Source organism: Nyctibius grandis, chromosome 5 (assembly GCF_013368605.1).
Source record: "Nyctibius grandis isolate bNycGra1 chromosome 5, bNycGra1.pri, whole genome shotgun sequence".
Classification (NCBI taxonomy): Eukaryota; Metazoa; Chordata; class Aves; order Nyctibiiformes; family Nyctibiidae; genus Nyctibius; species Nyctibius grandis.
The window spans coordinates 36,111,118-36,130,976 of record NC_090662.1 but is presented as its reverse complement, the minus strand read 5'-3'; the positions used below and the strand labels follow the sequence as shown (position 1 = coordinate 36,130,976).

At 42.6% G+C, this 19,859-nt stretch overlaps 1 protein-coding gene across 6 annotated transcripts in view; it reads right to left on the bottom strand.

The window, feature by feature from the left end:
- The window catches only part of TMEM117 (transmembrane protein 117), a 241,659-nt gene that overhangs the window by 43,833 nt on the left and 177,967 nt on the right, over nt 1-19,859 (bottom strand). For all 6 annotated transcript variants that reach the window (XM_068400916.1, XM_068400914.1, XM_068400913.1 and 3 more), the window contains one exon: nt 6,182-6,341. In XM_068400916.1, coding sequence (XP_068257017.1) covers nt 6,182-6,341 — 160 coding nt within the window. The remainder of the gene's footprint in view (nt 1-6,181; nt 6,342-19,859) is intronic.

Below are 19,859 nucleotides of genomic sequence, written 5' to 3'. Positions count from 1 at the left end.
TGCCAATAATGGCATGAGAAACATCATCATTTGTTGGTTTAAACAGTGTTTAGGAATGTACTCAGGTCTGTCACTTGAATTTGTAGTAAGTACAAATAAAGTGAAGCTGTAGATCAAGAATTGTCCCCTTCTAGTCCTTCTAATTAATTTTTATTTTTCAGGATTATTTTTGAATGTTTTACATCAGTGCTAATAAGGAACATTTCCATGATCCATAGAAGGATGAGGACGTAGAAAGGACAAAAATAGAGGGGAAGGTCTTTCCTACATGAGAGACTTTGCAGCAAGGAAAAACTATTACTTGCTACAGAAAGGTTTCTCCCAAAGTTACCTCACTTGAACTTGTCCCCTTCTCCTTCAGAGATCTGCAGGCCATGGTAGGTACAGTACCACAGAGCCAACCCTCACAGTAGGGTTCTTCGGCAAACATTGCACAATTAGCTGAGTACAATCACGTGTTCAAAATGCTTACCCATTTTTGTAATGCTGTTTGACAGGCATGTCTAAAATCTGTTAGTGAAGAGCAATGTACTCTGAGCGGAATGAAATACTCCACATAATATCTGAAAAAAGTATTCCAGGGTATATGGCTCCTCCCTGTAAAAGCTTGCCATATGGTAATGGCTGGGGACACCAGTAATGGAGCTGGATCTGTCATCAGCTTTATTAAAGGTGAATTCCCAACTATCCTGACTCCTCTGAAAAACTTGTCACTGGTCACCTGCCCTTATGGCTAGGGGCATAGGGCAAGTAGTACATGAATAAAAAACCATAGTAACCCTCATATACAGAAATCCTGAATGTCAGAGATGATGCAATAGTTGTTTGCTAACTTTACTAACATAGATATTTGTATTTTATTATTGTGTTTTCAAATGTTACAAAACCCAGCAAAGGTATGATGGAAAGTACCCTGACATTCAAATGCTCGCTTCTTCAGAAGCTGCTGTGCTGAATGGGTGGTTTTTAGACAGATATTTTCATTCAAAGTTTGATAACTTCCTCGGGAACAAACTATACGTTGGTACTTTTTGCTGTTGCTTGTTAGGAAACAAAAAAAATTATATACCACTCTTGAAACAAATGTATGGCTGAGAGAATCTGCTCTGAGAGGAATGAGAAATTATTTTGTATATGTTGCTTTGTCTATAAACATAAAGTCATTTCTTGCTTATTTGTTTCAAAGAAAAACTACTATACCTGTGTATTCTGCTGAAGTGTAAATCAGGATTCTCCTCTCGTTTGTATGCATGTAGATTAATTCTATCAAATTACTGAGTGTAAATCCAGTTAAAAGTCACAATCGAATTACGTTTGCAAAGTTAAGTAGATTTTCTAAAAAAAAAATACCCACCTCCAAAAATCAAGTCTTCACCCACTTTGTGTGGACAACACCATATTTCTACTCTATCTTTAACTAAGCAAATCATATATTCTATGCGCTTGATGTTGCGGGTGGTGGCTTTTAATATGCTCACACATAGTACTAGATTTTAATGAAAAAAAGCCTCTCCATCAGTGCAAAATCAAAACTAAATGGAACTGTCCCTGCTTTATGCATTTGTTAGCAAGACCAGAGTCTGTTCCATTTTGCTGATAATGTTTCTGTGTTACTGTTTAACAATGACATACACAAAACATAACTAACATTACAAAGTAACTAAATTAACTACTTTTTTCCAGGGAATTACAAAGAACTAGAAGAAAAAACACACGAGAGCCTAAATACAGGTTTTCTTCAATCTGTTAACCTTCTAATTCTCTTATTAAAACCCTACCAAAGACAGAAGACCAGACATTCTGCAGAAAAAAAAGAAAAAAAGAAGTGACAGGCCACCCATTAAATATGTTGATTTTCAACTGCAGTAGCAAGGAGTGATCTATAGTTACATGTCAAAGCAATTTACATACAAAAATATAATGAAAAATACGTTTGAAAAATGGTTATTATTAAAGAAAAATCTGTCTACTGGTATCCTAATACCTACACAAGCAGAGATCCAGCACTAGTCATAAGGGGTGTTGTTAATTATCGAACTCTCTTTGACCTTCATTTCTTTCAAGTTACCCAGAAGGACAAAATTCTGTTCTCTTTATTTATAAGAGTATTCCCATTTGGTATTAATGGGATTATTTAGCTAGTTTGGTTAAAGATTCACGTACAAGAGCTTTCTCAAAGAATCTTAGGCATAAGCACTTCCTGGCTTCTGTTTATTCCACTCAGCCACTACAGAATTTCTTCAGTTATTGAAGAATAAATTCTCCTTTTGGAATCAAATAGTATTTTCAGGTAGCTTTTAAATCACTCAGACATTGCATCTGATTGTACTGTCAGATAAAAAGTTGCAGTAAGTCATAAGAGTTGCAAGAATTTATACCATGGGACTTGCAAAGTGCTCAGCAAGGCAGCTACAGCATGTAACTCCACAGTGACACTGAAATACTCCACAGTCTTTCGCAAGTCTGGAGAAACCCGTAAACGCTCACAAAAGAGACTACAGAGATGAAACAATTCATCTCCCCTGGACTCATAAGGTTTAATAATCCAGCCACCACAGGCTCCTACCCATTAGCAAAGTCACTAAGAACATGACACCAAAAAGAAAAGCAGTATATAGGCTAATGCATGAATTGCTGTCTACTTACTCAAATAGAGGTATTTGGAATGTGGGATTATAGTTTCATTTTTCATATTTACTCCTTTAATTAACAGCTTTTCCAATACAACTTTGAGAGAGAGACCTAAATATGAGAATTTTTAATTAAATTAATAAAAAGTTCTATTACATGGTAACAGCATCACTACACATCCAGCTTTAATATGTGTGGTCTTGCACTCAGTCTGAAACTAAGGCTAAAAATATAATGATGCCCATGTACAGCAGTGAATGCTATAGGTGCCAGAAATATACATATGTTGGCATCTTGCCATCTCAATTATCAGGGTAGGCATAATTAAACACATATGATTCTATATTGTGAAAATTACTAACTTCATCACTTCCATATTGTGGAAAAAATAACAAACATAGTGTTTTTACTTTCTTACTATAAACAAGAGCATGTCCTTTAAAATGAACTAATGCTCACCTGCCTTGGACTGAATTTGATCTGTTTTCTTTTTCAGTAAGAAAATATGCAATCTCTATATTTAAAAAAAAAATCAGTGTTTGTATTTACATTGGATAAAATGTCCTTACAACCAGGACTGGAATAGAGACCTTTGTGCTGCCTCTTAAACAGACTAACATGGGTATTGTCTCTGATACCCTGTCCTAGATCCAGTGAAACTTAAATTCCTTTCAAACCATGGCCAGGCAGCAGTGGGAGAAGTGGAGATCACCCTGCCTGCAAGAGTCAGACATGCTCTAAAGAAGCCTCATTGATAGAACACTAGCAGAGAAATGCTACTTTGGCCCTTTGACCAGCTGTGGAAATAGCTGAGCAGGATCCTTGCAGAGCTGCAGCTCTTAACTTGAGCCATTCCACACTCATAAAGTTTCTTTTGAGTCTGACTTAAGGGACGGTTCCTCTCAGCTAATCATGTTGGGTCTGTTTATTCTCCGTGGAGCGAAATGTGCAACTCCAAGGCCTGCTGCATCTCATCCTACTGTAGATGTTTAAAAACACCCCAACTATACCTTGATCTCTCCATTGACTATAAGGAGACAGTGATCAAAATCAGGTGGAGATGTATACACAGCAGCCATCTAAAACAGGCAGTTAGGGTCCCTTTTCTTCACTCCAAGGAGGGTGGATGTGGTGATGTGTCACACTGAGGCTGGGAGAACAGGTAGGAACACAGCCTAGCCAGAAGCCAGCCACAGTATCCATGAGGTCTTGTTGTAGTTCCACAGCCTTCTCCATGATCTATTTTCTCAGTTTGTCTTCATATTTTTGCAGTCATAACTTTCACATTTACATTTCAGACACAACCCTTTGTCTTCTACTCTGTCTCTCATCTGTGCTTTTCTCCCTGACCCGTCCCCTGAATATTGGATGAATTGCTCAGACTGAAGGACCCTTTGCACACTAGAAGGAGAGCAGGGCTGGGAGGCAGCCAGGGATTGTTGCAGGATGGAAACCAAAGCTAAGAAGTGCACGTACCCTTTAGTATCACTCACGTATAACTGTCTGTATAAGGTTCAGCTGTCTGTGTTCTCCTCTTCACATGTCTGTCTGGGTTACATCTATTGAAAAAAAGGTAGCTCTTCAGGGCAGGGACCTCTCAGTCCTTTCTTTCTTTCTTGTGTTCTACATCGGGCTTAGACAAATATTAAATTATAATAATACTAAGAAGGCAAAGGTATCCTTTACAATTAGGTGATTATTTTGCACAGCATTGAGAATGGTTTTCCAAACCCAACTGGTTTTCTCTTGTTGCTAAACACAGTATTAATGCTACCATTCAGAGGGACAGAAAATGCCTGTGCTCAAAAATTAGATGAGACTTCATCTGTGCTCTTAGTTAGCACAAGCCTCAAACAGAAATTACTTAATACTAAGCATTTTTTCTTTTTTTTTCTAATTTTACCAGTTTGTTGCTAAAGCTTGTTAAGTGAGAAAAAAAATCTGTGAAACAGACACTACTTTTCTGTCTCAACTTGACTTTATTGAAGTAGCAATGCAATGATGCTAGAACTACATTGTAAATAAAACATGCCAACTTAGCTGCACAGTCCAAATAACTTTAAATAAATAAATATCTCCATCACACAAACATCAGTCAAAAATTCAATTAAAAAGAGCCTCTTGCTTTGTGTTGTAAAAATATGAAATAGTGCTCAGGACGGGCTGCTTCAAATAAAACTGTTCCCTATATTCAGCAGCTCCAAGGTCAAAGTACTGGAACTTCATTTTTCAAAATCAAAAGGATGATTTAATAATTACTTGGTATGAAGACAACTCTGTTTCTCTACCCTGCATACAATATCAAATTCAGTATAGCTTGACACATAGTGTATTTTCATTCTTGCTTTCATTACAGCCTTATGAAGTACAATCATTTATTATACATTCTCTTGAATCTTTTTGAAACAGCAAACAAAATGTAAGATGCACAGGGAGAGAAAAGAAAGCACCAGAAATCTTACTAGAAAAACAGTACTCCCTTTCTTATCCTCCTTGTTCTAACCATGTACTGCAGTGAGCACTGAACAGTGGTGGACATTGGGAAACAAACCTGAACTATAGGACTTTATGCAGCTTTAATGTCCTAGTACAGCAGTGATAAATTCTGAGTGCCACCACAGTGTTACCTCTATGATAATTACTCAAACAATAGATATCTCATTAAAGGGAACGAAGTGTCTCGGAAACGGTCTTTGCTAGCAGAGTAAGTTAGTAATATATTGGAGAGAAAGGACACATCAGTTCTCAAATTCTTTGCTAAACTTCAGTTCAACAATCTAACATGTCTAGGACTAATAGCAAAATTCACTCAGGCCATCAATGCTCCTTTTCCTTGCCTCAGCCCAAATGACCTAATTCTTCACAGAGCATTGGGTGAGTTACTCACACAAGGGTCAAACCACAGACAAATGCAAAGGGTAAAGCACAGTGTCACATCAAGGAGGTTTTTGGCCACATACTTATGACCCAGATTCCTTTCTTAACAGCTAGATTCAAAGGAGCAGACATCAGGCAGACTACAGGGAATCATCTCCCCAGTTAACCTTGCTGGCAGAAGACATTACAGTACAAGGATCTGCCATCAAAGTAACAAAATTTTCATGCGAAAGTGGAAGGTGGAATCTTAATAGCAAATACTAATGTTCCTCTATTAGAATGATATAATGTGTCTATATATAATATTGTAAATGCTTGAAATATGGAAGTATTTCTTTCTCGTTTGACTGAATTTCTTTCACCTTCCTAACAGAAGAACTAGCTTCCATTTCTTTTTCTGATGTCATTTTTGCAGAAAACACCTTCTAATTTTGAAAGTCATGCAGTTCTTACCTGGTAGTCCAAGAAAAGAAATCAGCAGTTTTCACAATAAAAGGCCAGCAGGCTTTTCGCAAAGTCACTGAGAATGGTGTTATAAAATGCCTCTACTAATAGCGATTGCAAACTAAACATTTATTTACCTTTATGTAGTCTCAGCTAAACACCATTTGCCCTAGACGAAAAAAAATGACTAGGCAGCCTCAGCCTTGAATGAAACAATAGGACAGTGTACCTGCATGACAATAAGAAGGTCAAACACCAAGATGAAAGAAGCCAAGAAGGCTCTTGAGACCTCATCACTTGGCAGAAATCCACGATTCAGCTTGTCCCAGCTGATCCAGTCAGTAGTGATGACAAGCACAACTACAGAGGTCAGGGTAAACAGAACCGTCCTGCAAGGGAAAAAAAACAGTTCAGAGAGAATATGATAGTAATGAAGATACATCATTCTATTTTATTTCTCTTCTAATGGTCAACTAGCACTTTATTAGCACTTTTCCACTGATGAAAAGAGATTGAAGAAAATTAAGTGTGCAAACAAATAATTTAATTCAAAATAAGAAAGCAGTCAGCTGTATCCTCAGTAAAAAGAAATTTGGTAGCTAGTACTAAGCATGTTGAAAAATTAGGCTGGAGTGTTATCATCAGTCTTGCTCTTCATTCCATATTTTTCACTGAAGATGCAAACAATTAAGTAAAATAAGAAAGAAGTAAACGATAATAATGTACCAAGGACTGTATGATCCAGGCCAAATTCAAATGAACAATTTGAGAGAACATTTTCTAAGGCACTAAAGACATTAGAACCTTTGAAAAGTCTTTTCTCAGCTGTAAGAGCTATAGGACACTAACTGTGAAGTCTAATTTTTATATAGAAACAAGTCTGTATGAAAGAAATTTTCATTGCACCAAATTAGTCTTTAAGAAATTCTGAGGGTTGCAGAAAGATTTTGCTTTGCGTCTCCTAAGATGTCCTTTGTACAAGTTTTCAACACATCTTATGGCATTTCTGAGAAGTCAGTGAAGAGTGAATTACAGAAGTAATAAAACCTCCATATGAATGCTATGAGAATTCCAGAAGACACATTTGGCTAATTCATTCAATTTTGCAATATGGTATTTAAGAAAATATCTTTCTAAGCTATCCCCCCAAAATAGCTCTGCATCATTTCCAGCAGCACTTTGGTGATATCCTTCAGAGTTGGCAGGGATGACTGATTGAATTCCTGGTTCCATGGAAGCCAGCAAATTTAGCTGGTAATTTGAGGGGGAGCAAGGCTTCTCCCAGCAGCCGTAGCTGTCAGTAAATCTGTGCTATAACAGGGACATATCAACATCTGAATGCATGCACACAACTAAATAATTGTGGCAGGGTGGAGTTTTCTTCTACAGCAATAAAGTCTCATTTCCTTCAGCTACCGAGGGCTGTAAAACAATGTGAAGAATATTTATCCTGACACTTCCAAATCGGACAAATGGTCAGAAGAGTAAAAGAAAATCTGTACACCAATAGTCACAGGCTACCAGTCTGTAGGCATTTCTTTTGATACCTCAGCCTTGGCTGTGCCTGTGCAGGAAGGGAAAACAAATGCACATAAGCAGCAGTGTACACATTTGGACTCCTAAACATCATTCTTCTGTGGCACGATGGGCTGTGCTTCTTCACAATATAATGAGACACAAAATGACTTGATTGATACCACCTTTACCTTTGAATATTTATTTTTATTCTTAATAAATAAATTCAGTTATATTCAACACTGTGGTTGGCACCATAACAGTATCCCTTGAGTGTATTACCAGCATCTGGGCCAGAAAGAAACAAATGAGGCATATTAGACTGAATTAGAGCTAAGCAACATTCAAGCCCGCTTATCCCTGAAACATTTGCTTAGCTACCATCTCCCCCGTCAGTACCTGAACCTGATGGACTTTTTTACAGGGCCCACTTTGGCACGTATCCAGAATGATTTACTTCAGAAAGGCAATTCATTACAGTGCTTCTTTCATGCATATAGTCTCGAGACCCACAAAGGTGATTTCTCCCACCTATCTCACCTTCATATCTGAAATTCACATGGAGGTAAATGTTCTCACTTTAGCTAAGAAGATCTCCAGAAAGAACACAGTCCTCACTGCTTGTTTGCTGGCCCGTGCAGACTACCCTCGCTGTTGGGCGCACTGATTTTCCTTGTCCTCATGCTGAGGAACCCACATCTCCTGGTGCACGGACAGTTTAGAAATGTAATTCAAGTGTGTATAGTTTGCTATGGGAACCATGTACCCAGAAGTCATGCTCAACACTATTATGCTTCAGTCCTCTTGAATTATGCATTTGCATTTTGGAGCAAGAGTTCAAAGCATGGAAGGTCAGACTTTGGCATGTATGCAAGCAAAGGCAGACATATTTTTATGCATGCTTCATCAGCACGCATGCAAAGACCAATGTGTGCGCTCAAGCCCTGATTTCCTTGAGGAAATGCATATGCACTTAAAAACCAGCTTCGTTATTCATTCTGAAATGTCAAATAGGGAGGGAAGTGAGCAGAAAATGGGCTGCTAATAGAATAAGAAAATGTGAAACCAATGAAAAAGGTTAGAAATAGACTTTTGAAATGGCTGCATTAAACAGCATAATTAGCGCTCAGTTGTATTTTTGACCTATGATACTGGAACACAGCAAAATATTCAATACATGCTTTTGGAGTTATTATAAACTGAGCTTGTCTGGGTTAGAGTTCAGTTCACTTCTTGTGACAGTACAGCATTGCCCCAGTGTCCTAGGGATTAGAGAAGCAGCTGAGGATTTCATTTAACTTGACATGACTTGTATCAGATGAACCGATGTGAACTACCCTGCAATATTTAGGCCAGTGTAGTTTGTCCTTTATCCTGCAATGCACATTCCTGAGAAAGAGCTACACCATCAAACTATTCACAGCATTGCTGGCAGGACTTCTCTGTCTTGTGCTTATAGAAGGGCTATGTGGGGAAATGCAAAAGAGGATTGACTCCTCTGTATCAGACATTAAGAAATGATACTTCTTTCTCTACTTCATGGAGGAAATATATTTATATTTCTAGCTTGCTGTATTGAACGATTATGTGCCCTGGGCATCTATTCAGCTACAATAACACACATGCAAGGTTGCTATGAAGAATAAAAATAAAAAAATATCTGTAAAAAAAACCCACTGTCCAGGCCAACTGCATACTGAGAAGTTAAAATTATTAGGTAGGTCCAGAAAAGTCAGTACTGTGATTATCACTGCTAGTGATGATCTAAAACCCCTAGTTCTACACTGAACTGAGGGAAAGCCTGAAGAAAGGAACTTTTTACTGCCAGGAACCTCTCAAGAAGCAGGTAATTTTTTAGACTGCATCTCTATAATCTTTATATAGCTAGGACTGGGTTTGGTCTTCAATTTGCCAAACCAAGTCACTCTTGCCAAAGTGAATCCACACTGCTGGCTCTCATTTGCCAACAGAACATTAATTTTGTCCTCACTCACTTAGCAAGGGCAAAACCAGATATCTTTGGCTTTTGCACCTTCGCACAACAGCACTTTCTTGGACCATAAGCTTTGACCAAGCCAACCAACCACTCAGTATCTATCACCCAACATATTATACACTACAAGAGTTTATGCATAACATGGGCCAGAGGCTTGAGCAGTTTTTGTCTTTGGCGGTGGCTGCAGACAATCCCTCACAGCAGACAGGGTCATAACCTGCAGTCTCTATCATGGAGAAATGCCACTTCTGGAGGAGAATGCCCATGACACATAATTTTCCTCTACACTAGTACAATCAACCGCAAGTACAGAACATCCGCATGCAGTGGGCCATCTTCAACAGACTATGGCAAGAACCTGGCATCACTTTAGCTACAATGTCTCCATACTGCCATCCTAGTGTTCAAGAAAGTAGCCATCAGCCTCTGAAGTCTGGACAACCCAATCTCAGTGAGTTCTTTGGAAAGCATGTAGAGGTGGGGAAATTCAGAGCTTACGTCACCAGTCACATGCTCCCATCACAGCTGACATACATGGCTTTGCTCTTTGTGATCTCTTGAACTTCACAAAAGCCTGAGATGCTGGTCACATATGAATCTTCAGTGGAGGTCATAATTATGTGAACAGAAAAAGGCTGACCCTGGTGGATTAACAGGCTTGAATGATATGTTTAGAAAACAGGGCACCTTTGATTTGGGGCAGTCCAGTATACAGGTACTGACCTGCACTGTAGCCAGTGCTGCATATTCCCTGCTGTCTCTGGGAATATCAATCCATAAACTTTTTTTGGATATGCCCATAAATTTCACAGCATGCTCATGGAGCATGCATTGGGCTGCTTTGGTATGAGATCACAAATGTCATATGTTCACCTAGGTACAAGCTTCCTAAACCCTGTGCACATTAAGGTGGCATGCAGTGTACTGCATAGCTTCTGCTAAAGAGGGAGCTCTGCTAACAGCATTGTCACTGGAAACAGTGGGCTTCATTGTGTTGTGAGAGTTCATACATAACTACATTGCCCACACATGCAATGGTCACCATGCATACTATTTCAGCCCTATTTCTGCCTGTTGGGCTGAAAATATCACAGCCTTCTCTTAAATACCTTTTGTTCTTTCAAAAATGACAAAAAAAATTTTCCCCAGACTTTCTGTCTCTCTGTCCTTGGTATACAATGCCTGAGCTGTCAGTTGGCACAGAGATCAGGCTAGACTTTCCTACTGATTCTTCACATAAAAACCCTGTTGTAAAGGAAGATAGCTCTTCAACACCCATTCCTTGCCAGTGCTCTCCCCTCACCCTCTGAGAAAAGCTCTTCTCATGGGGCTTTCTGAGAAATTTCTCTGCTGGTGTCCCAGTGCCCAGATGCCCTGCATGCCACACTCTGGCATACCTGTGGCTAAAGGGTGAACAAGAACTGAGAAAACTTACAACAGAAACACAGGTACATTAAATAAACAAGACATACTGACAAAGTGTAATGAAAAAAATAACCTGGACACAAACACCAAAGACACAAAGCCAATGAATTCATTCCATCACAGCAAGGAAAAGTACCAGAAGCAAAACAGGGCCAGATGAGGCCAACACATTCCCTAGAAAATAAAACAAGAATAGTGTGTATTTGGGTGAGCAGAGCTGTGCCCTTCTTCAGCAGACTATACTCTAAAGATAAAGTGCCAGGGCTACCTGCCTTCATCCACTCCAAAATATTGAGGATAGGGTGGGATTTCCTAAAAAGCTCTTCCAGAAGTCTAAGATAAATCCTAAATATTCAGTGAAAGAAAGCAAAACCCGCAAAACCCACAGAATCACAGAATCACAGAATCAACCAGGTTGGAAGAGACCTCAGGGATCATCGAGTCCAACCGTTGCCCTGACACCACCCTGTCAACTAGACCATGGCACTAAGTGCCACATCTGGTCTTTTCTTAAACACCTCCAGGGATGGTGACTCCATCACCTCCCTGGGCAGCCCATTCCAATGTCTAATAACCCTTTCTGAAAAGAAATTCTTCCTAATGTCCAACCTGAACCTCCCCTGGAGAAGCTTGAGGCTGTGTCCTCTTGTCCTATCGCTAGCTGCCCGGGAGAAGAGGCCAACTTCCACTTCATTACAACCTCCCTTCAGGTAGTTGTAGACTGCAATAAGGTCACCTCTGAGCCTCCTCTTCTCCAGGCTAAACAACCCCAGCTCCCTCAGCCGTTCCTCATAGGTCAGACCCTCCAGACCCTTCACCAGCTTGGTCGCCCTCCTCTGGACTCGCTCCAACACCTCAACATCTTTCTTGAAGTGCGGGACCCAGAACTGAACACAGTACTCAAGATGCGGTCTCACCAGTGCCGAGTAGAGAGGGACGATCACTTCCCTAGACCGGCTGGCTACACTATTCCTAATAGAGGCCAGGATGGCATTGGCCTTCTTGGCCACCTGGGCACACTGCTGGCTCATGTTTAGCCGGCTGTCGATCAGCACCCCCAGGTCTCTTTCTGCTGGGCCACTTTCTAACCACTCTTCTCCCAGCCTGTAGAGCTGCATGGGGTTGTTGTGGCCAAAGTGTAAGACCCGGCACTTGGTCTTGTTGAACCTCATGCCGTTGGTCTCGGCCCATCTAACTAACCTGTCCAGATCCCTCTGTAGGGCCTTCCTACCCTCCAGCAGATCGACACTCCCACCCAGCTTGGTGTCATCTGCAGATTTACTGAGGGTGCACTCAATCCCTATGTCTAGATCATCTATAAAGATATTGAACAGCACCGGCCCCAGAACTGAGCCCTGGGGAACACCGCTAGTGACCGGCCGCCAGTTGGACTTTGCCCAGAGGAGTGAGTAATCCATCCAGTGCTGTGAGGACCTAAATTTTTAATAGGATTCTTTGCCAGAATCTTTCCCCAGTAGATGTTTCCATTCCTACATTCTGGGCTACTTCGTGGGTGACATCACTCAACACTGGAAAAAGTAAAGATGACTTTTCCCATTGCCTCCAAGCAAGCCTGGCTTGTTTCCATTTCCAAGTGCTAGGGACAACTTGAGATACTCAGCTTCCTGGTATATGAGGAGCAGGAGCTGTCATACTGCATGCTGGACATAACTGTGTTAACAAGTTAATTCTCAAAGGAGTTTTGTAAGCTCAGTCTGGCACTGAAGAGTCTCAAGACTCTGCAGACTCCCCTACAGTGCTGTCTTGCCAGTGCCCTCATCTCACTGCAGACATTGTTCTTGCCCTGGCTGATTCATCCGTAACTCTTCTCCCTTCAATCCTGAGCTTGTGAACTGCAAGTTCTTTATGAATGGGATGAGCCCAAATTTGTCTGTGGAGAAAAGAAAAAGACACTTATTCCCAGGATCTGCAATGCAGTTATTTTCTTCTGAATGTGTAATTTCTTTCAGATACATCAATAATTCTTTAGTTCTATAACTAGCAAGAAATAAAGACCTTCTCCCACCAGAAGTCAGTAATTTGGGAACTCCTTTTCAAAGAGTGTGGCAGGGAACGTCACAGTTGAGCCTGTGCAGCTCAGGCTGCCATACCGGGGTTTGCAGTCTGTCTGCCCAAAGGAAAATCCCACCACTGCCATCTGAAATGCCACTAGCACCATCCCATGTCTATGCAGTCCTTGCCTTGAGAGCACAGTGTGTGCCAGAGCAGCAGATGGACTCCTCCAAAACAAGAAGCTGGGCTTTGGAAGAAGAGCTGTGAAAGACTGAGACAAAAAGGGAAAGGAAGGGAATACTCATGCTTTACAATCTACTACAACCAATGTCAAGTGTTGATGCAAATCTAAGATTTTCTGGCTTTATTTCAGGGGGAGAGAGGGCCACATCACTTAGTTTTGCTTTACTTCCAAAATAACAGCACTGCCACCAGCCCTCCTGGTTTTCCTGGTTATATTTGTAAACTGCCCATGCAAGTGCACGTATTCTAATCGCTCAGTAATATTATGGGCCATGACAAAGGCAGTTGAAACTGGAAGGCTGGCTTGCCTGTGCTGCTTCATTAAATCAGTATGCCAAGCATGAAGTTACTGACATTCTCAGAAGTCTTGGCTGCAGTGATCTGAGGTCCTGGTTGCTTGGGAACACCCTATTCTGCTGTTTCGCGTGTCCTACCTCCCACATCAGGAATTTCCTAGGAAGAGACATGAGGCCCTCACTCATCCTCTTGCAGCCCCAATGTAATACCACAAAAACCACTTATAAGGACATCCCTTCCAGACCTAAGCCAGAAGTACCTTTGACTCCATCTAGCCACATCTTCAGGAAACAGTCTGTGTTTGTCTGTACTGAGTTGAAAACAACAAAACAGAATTTGTCCCTGGAAAGATAAAGACAGGCTAAGAAATGTATACAAGGTCATAAAACACTTAATGTTGGAAACAAGAACAGTTCCAAATCTGAGTTTCCTGATTCTTCCTGCTTAAATCAGCAGGGCAAAGTGTACAAAAAACAAATTCTGATCTATGATGGGACCTCATTTCTCAAACGGTCTCATATAGAAAGTGAAGTTTTTCGCTCCTCAGATATCAAATACAATTCTTTGCACAACCATACATAAGGGGAAGATAATACTACCTTCAATTTACCAGCAGCTTTGAGCTGCTCATTTTCAGAGTTATTTATAATTTTCTTCTGTCTTGCATGACCCTATGCCAAATCTTTTATGAAGCTGCATCTTTGATGATCAGATAGCAAGAGTTCTGCTAAGATCGACTGAAGAGATGAAAGACAAACTTTGGCTATTTTCCTTGTCTTCATTTTGTCTTTTCCAAGAGGAAAAAAGCAGTATCTTGCCCTTTGACTACACTTTTTCCAGAAAAAAACCCTACCTGTGCTTAGTCAAAAGTAGTTCTTAGATTTGTATGACATAGCATTGTGAGAAGTTTTCATCACACTTTCACACATAATTGCCACTAAGCCAGGTTATTTAAAAGCTGTATCACAAATAAGCATTTCAGGTATTGCTTAATACTATGTACATTTGGGACAGAAGGACACATTATAAAGAAATGAGATCATAGAATCATAGAATGGTTTGGGTTGGAAGGGACCTTAAGGATCATCTAGTTCCAACCCCCCTGCCATGGGCAGGGACACTTTTCCACTAGACCAGGTTGCTAAAAGCCCCATCCAACCTGGCCCTGAACACTTCCAGGGAGGGGGTGTTCAAGGCCAGGATCATAAATTCTGTATTCCCATTATTGTTCATTAAGGAAATGAGCACATATACTTAATAAAATATATAATATATATGTGTACTCACTAAAGAAAGAAAATTAACTAACATATAGTCTAGGTATGTTTAAACTCTTAATAAAACGACCTAGCAGTTAATCAGTATTCATCAAAACTTTCAGCTTCAGATGGTGCTGTAGGAAACAGAAATGCAATTCTAATCAATGTTTTATAAATTATTATTTATGTTTTCAGTTGCAGTGGTTTACAATGTCAATTTTTCATGAATGTGCCAAAATAGTTAAAAATACCCTGTGAAAACAGATACAGAAAGGGAGGAACAAATTTTATTGTACTTGATATTTAAAAATGCTTTCCAGTCCTCAGAAAACAAAGATCATCCATCAAGTTGAATACTTTCTGTAATTTTTAATCCCAGAATCAGCATTGGCCAAACATACCATCCCACAGTGTACAATAACTATAAAGAACAATGCTACTGCAGATGTTCATATGCAAATGCCAACACTTTTTATTTCACTTGTTTTAATTAGGAAGGGTGCTGTTATTAAAACTGTCAAAAATAGCAACCCTAAAACCATTTAAAATAAAATATTTAGCCTGCCTGTTGCTTGGTGTCAGCACCACTTCTGCAATTAAGCAAGTATAAGGGACAGATGCTTTGTTGGTGGAAAGCATCTGGCTTCTCTGGAGCAGCATGGATTCAAGCCTCCCGCTGGCCACTGCTCTCCTGCCCTGGCTGGGACAGTGCTCTGAAAGGAGACAGAACAGGGACTCGACAGCTCTGCCTTTACCAGCAGCTACTGCAGTGTGGTGGGGTAGTGCATTGTCATAGAGTGACACAGTTGGTGCTGAGAATCCCACGTTCACAGTGTTTGCGTCTTCTGGGCTGAACTGAGCACCCATCCATAACTGCAGCTTGCTAAGTGAGATCCAAGAGAGCAGCTTCCACTTCAGTTGCACCCAGAAGAAATCCCACTTGTGCACCCCAAGATCAATGCATGCCATGAACCAAAGGGCAGATGGAGAGATGGACTGGAAGAACCACTTCAGAAGTGTGATGCTGAAGTGAACTGCTAAGACAGACACACTCTAGAAGTCACACACAACAAATTTCTAGGAATATTTGGAAAATTAATTACATTGGATCTCTTGTTAAAATATGGCGCTTGTTCCCCTGATGGCGACAAATACGTGGTAGAGGTATGGAATAATACTACTGCTAGATTTCTACACAGAATCACAGAACCAACTAGGTTGGAAGAGACCTCTGGGATGATTGAGTCCAACCTTTGACCTAACACCACTGTGTTCGGAGAGCTTTAAACTAGATTCGAAGGGGGATGGGGTGGTAGCTGGGCTTGCACCACTGGGGCAACGCTCTAGTGTTGAGGTAGACCAGGAGGCCCCCCATCCCCCTGGGGTGAAATCGGTGTGCTCAGCTCGCTCCCTGAAATGCCTGTACACCAATGCATGCAGCATGGGGAATAAACAGGAGGAGTTAGAAATCCGTGTTCGGTCGGGGGGCTATGATTTAGTGGCAATTACAGAGACTTGGTGGGAAGCCTCGCATGACTGGAATGTGGTCATGGATGGCTATGTCTTGTTCAGGAAAGACAGGCCACTAAGGAGAGGTGGTGGAGTTGCTCTTTATGTGAGTGAGCAGCTAGAATGTATTGAGTTCTATCCAGGGGCGGATCAGGAGCGAGTTGAGAGTTTGTGGGTGCGAATTAAGGGGCAGGCTGGCAGGGGTGATACTGTTGTGGGTGTCTATTACAGGCCACCGGATCAGGATGAGGACGGTGATGAGGCCTTCTACAGGCAGCTGAGAGCAGTCTCGCAATTACAGGGTCTGGTTGTTGTGGGGGATTTCAACTACCCTGATATTTGCTGGGAGGCCTTCTCAGCCAGCCATCCTCAGTCCAGGAGATTCCTCCAGTGCATTGATGATAACTTGCTGATGCAAATGGTGGATGAGCCAACTAGGAGAGGAGCGCTGCTGCATCTTATCCTCACTAACAAGGAGGGTCTGGTTGAAGAGGTGAAGGTTGAGGGCAGCCTTGGTTGTAGCGACCATGAGATGGTAGAGTTCAGGATCTCATGTGGCAGGAACAGAATAGCTAGCAGAATCGCAACCCTGAACTTCAGGAGGGCCAACTTTGGCCTTTTCAAGCAATTGCTAGGGGAAATCCCATGGGACAGGGTACTAGAAGGTAAGGGGGCTCAAGATAGTTGGTTAGCATTCAAGGACTGCTTCTTCCGAGCTCAAGATCAGAGCATCCCAACAGGTAGGAAGTCAAGGAAGGGTACCAGGAGACCTGCATGGTTAAACAGGGAACTGCTGGGCAAACTCAAGTGGAAGAAGAGGGTGTACAGATCATGGAAGGAGGGGCTGGCCACTTGGGAGGAATATAAGTCTGTTGTCAGAGGATGTAGAGAGGCAACTAGGAAAGCTAAGGCCTCCTTGGAATTAAACCTTGCAAGAGAGGTCAAGGACAACAGAAAGGGCTTCTTCAAATACATTGCAGGTAAAGCCAACACTAGAGGCAATGTAGGCCCACTGATGAATGAGGTGGGGGCCCTGGAGACAGAGGATAAAAAGAAGGCGGAGTTACTGAATGCCTTCTTTGCCTCTGTCTATACTGCTGGAGGCTGTCCTGAGGAGCCCCGGACCCCTGAGGCCCCAGAAGAAGTCAGGATAGAGGAGGAATCTGCCTTGGTAGATGAGGGCTGGGTCAGGGACCAATTAAGCAATCTGGACGTCCATAAATCCATGGGCCCTGATGGGATGCACCCGCGGGTGCTGAGGGAGCTGGCGGAAGTCATTGCTAGGCCACTCTCCATCATCTTTGCTAAGTCGTGGGCAATGGGAGAGGTGCCTGAGGACTGGAGGAAAGCGAATGTCACTCCAGTCTTCAAAAAGGGCAAGAAGGAGGACCCGGGTAACTATAGACCGGTCAGCCTCACCTCCATCCCCGGAAAGGTGATGGAACAACTTGTCCTTGGTGCTGTCTCTAGGCACATCAAGGATAGGGGGATCATTAGGGGCACTCAGCATGGCTTCACCAAGGGGAAGTCATGCTCAACCAACTTGATAGCCTTTTATGAGGACGTAACCCGGTGGATAGATGATGGTAAAGCTGTGGATGTGGTCTATCTCGATTTCAGTAAAGCGTTTGACACGGTCTCCCACAGCATCCTCGCAGCTAAACTGAGGAAGTGTGGTCTGGATGATCGGGTAGTGAGGTGGATTGTGAACTGGCTGAAGGAAAGAGGCCAGAGAGTGGTGGTCAATGGGACTGAGTCCAGTTGGAGGTCTGTGCCTAGCGGAGTCCCTCAAGGGTCGGTACTGGGACCAGTTCTATTCAATATATTCATTAATGACTTGGATGAGGGAATAGAGTGCACTGTCAGCAAGTTCGCTGATGACACAAAACTGGGAGGAGTGGCTGACACACCAGAAGGCTGCGCAGCCATTCAGAGAGACCTGGACAGGCTGGAGAGTTGGGCGGGGAGAAATTTAATGAAATATAATAAGGGCAAGTGTAGAGTCCTGCATCTGGGCAAGAACAACCCCATGTACCAGTACAACTTGGGGACAGACCTGTTGGAGACCAGCGTAGGGGAAAGGGACCTGGGGGTCCTAGTGGACAACAGGATGACCATGAGCCAGCAGTGTGCCCTTGTGGCCAAGAAGGCCAATGGCATCCTGGGCTGTATTAGAAGGGGTGTGGTTAGCAGATCGAGAGAGGTTCTCCTCCCCCTCTACTCTGCCCTGGTGAGGCCGCATCTGGAGTATTGTGTCCAGTTCTGGACCCCTCAGTTCAAGAAGGACAGGGAACTGCTAGAGAGAGTCCAGCGCAGAGCCACGAAGATGATTAAGGGAGTGGAACATCTCCCTTATGAGGAGAGGCTGAGGGAGCTGGGTCTCTTTAGCTTAGAGAAGAGGAGACTGAGGGGTGACCTCATTAATGTTTATAAATATGTAAAGGGCAAGTGTCACGAGGATGGAGCCAGGCTCTTCTCAGTGACATCCCTTGACAGGACAAGGGGCAATGGGTGCAAGCTGGAACACAGGAGGTTCCACATAAATATGAGGAAAAACTTCTTTACGGTGAGGGTGACTGAACACTGGAACAGGCTGCCCAGAGAGGTTGTGGAGTCTCCTTCTCTGGAGACATTCAAAACCTGCCTGGACGCGTTCCTGTGTGATATGGTCTAGGTAATCCTGCTCCGGCAGGGCGATTGGACTAGATGATCTTTCGAGGTCCCTTCCAATCCCTAACATTCTGTGATTCTGTGATTCTGTGTGTGATTCTGTGTCAACTAGACCATGGCACTAAGTGCCACATCTAGTCTTCTCTTAAACACCTCCAGGGATGGTGACTCCACCACCTCCCTAGGTAGCCCATTCCAATGCCTAATAACCCTTTCTGAAAAGAAATTCTTCCTAATGTCCAACCTGAACTTCCCCTGGTGCAGCTTGAGGCTATGTCCTCTAGTCCTGTTGCTAGCTGCCTGGGAGAAGAGGCCGACCCCCACCCTGCTACAACTTCCTTTCAGGTAGTTGTAGAGAGCAGTAAGGTCTCCCCTCAGCCTCCTTTTCTCCAGGCTAAAAAAATCCCAGTTCTCTCAGCTGCTCCTCATAGGACATATCCTCCAGACCCTTCACCAGCTTTGTTGCCCTCCTCTGGACTCACTCCAGCACCTCAATGTCTTTCTTGAAGTGAGAGGCCCAGAAATGGACACAGTACTTGAGGTGTGGCGTCACCAGTGCCGAGTACAGGGGGACGATTGCTTCCCGAGTCCTGCTGGCCACACTATTCCTGATACATGCCAGGATGCTGTTGGTCTTCTTGGCACACTGCTGGGCACACTGCTGGCTCATGTTCAGCCGGCTGTCCACCAATACCCCCAGGTCCTTTTCAACCAGGCCGCTTTCCAACCACTCTTTTCCAGCCTGTAGCGCTGTATGGGGTTGTTGTGGCCAAAGTGTAGGACCCAGCACTTGGCCTTATTGAACTTCATACCATTGGTCTCAGCCCATCTATCTAACCTGTCCAGATCCCTCTACAGAGCCTTCCTACCCTCCAGCAGATCAACACTCCCACCCAACTTAGTGTCGTCCGCAAATTTACTGAGGGTGCACTCAATACCCTCATCCAGATCATCAATAAAGATATTAAACAGGACTGGGC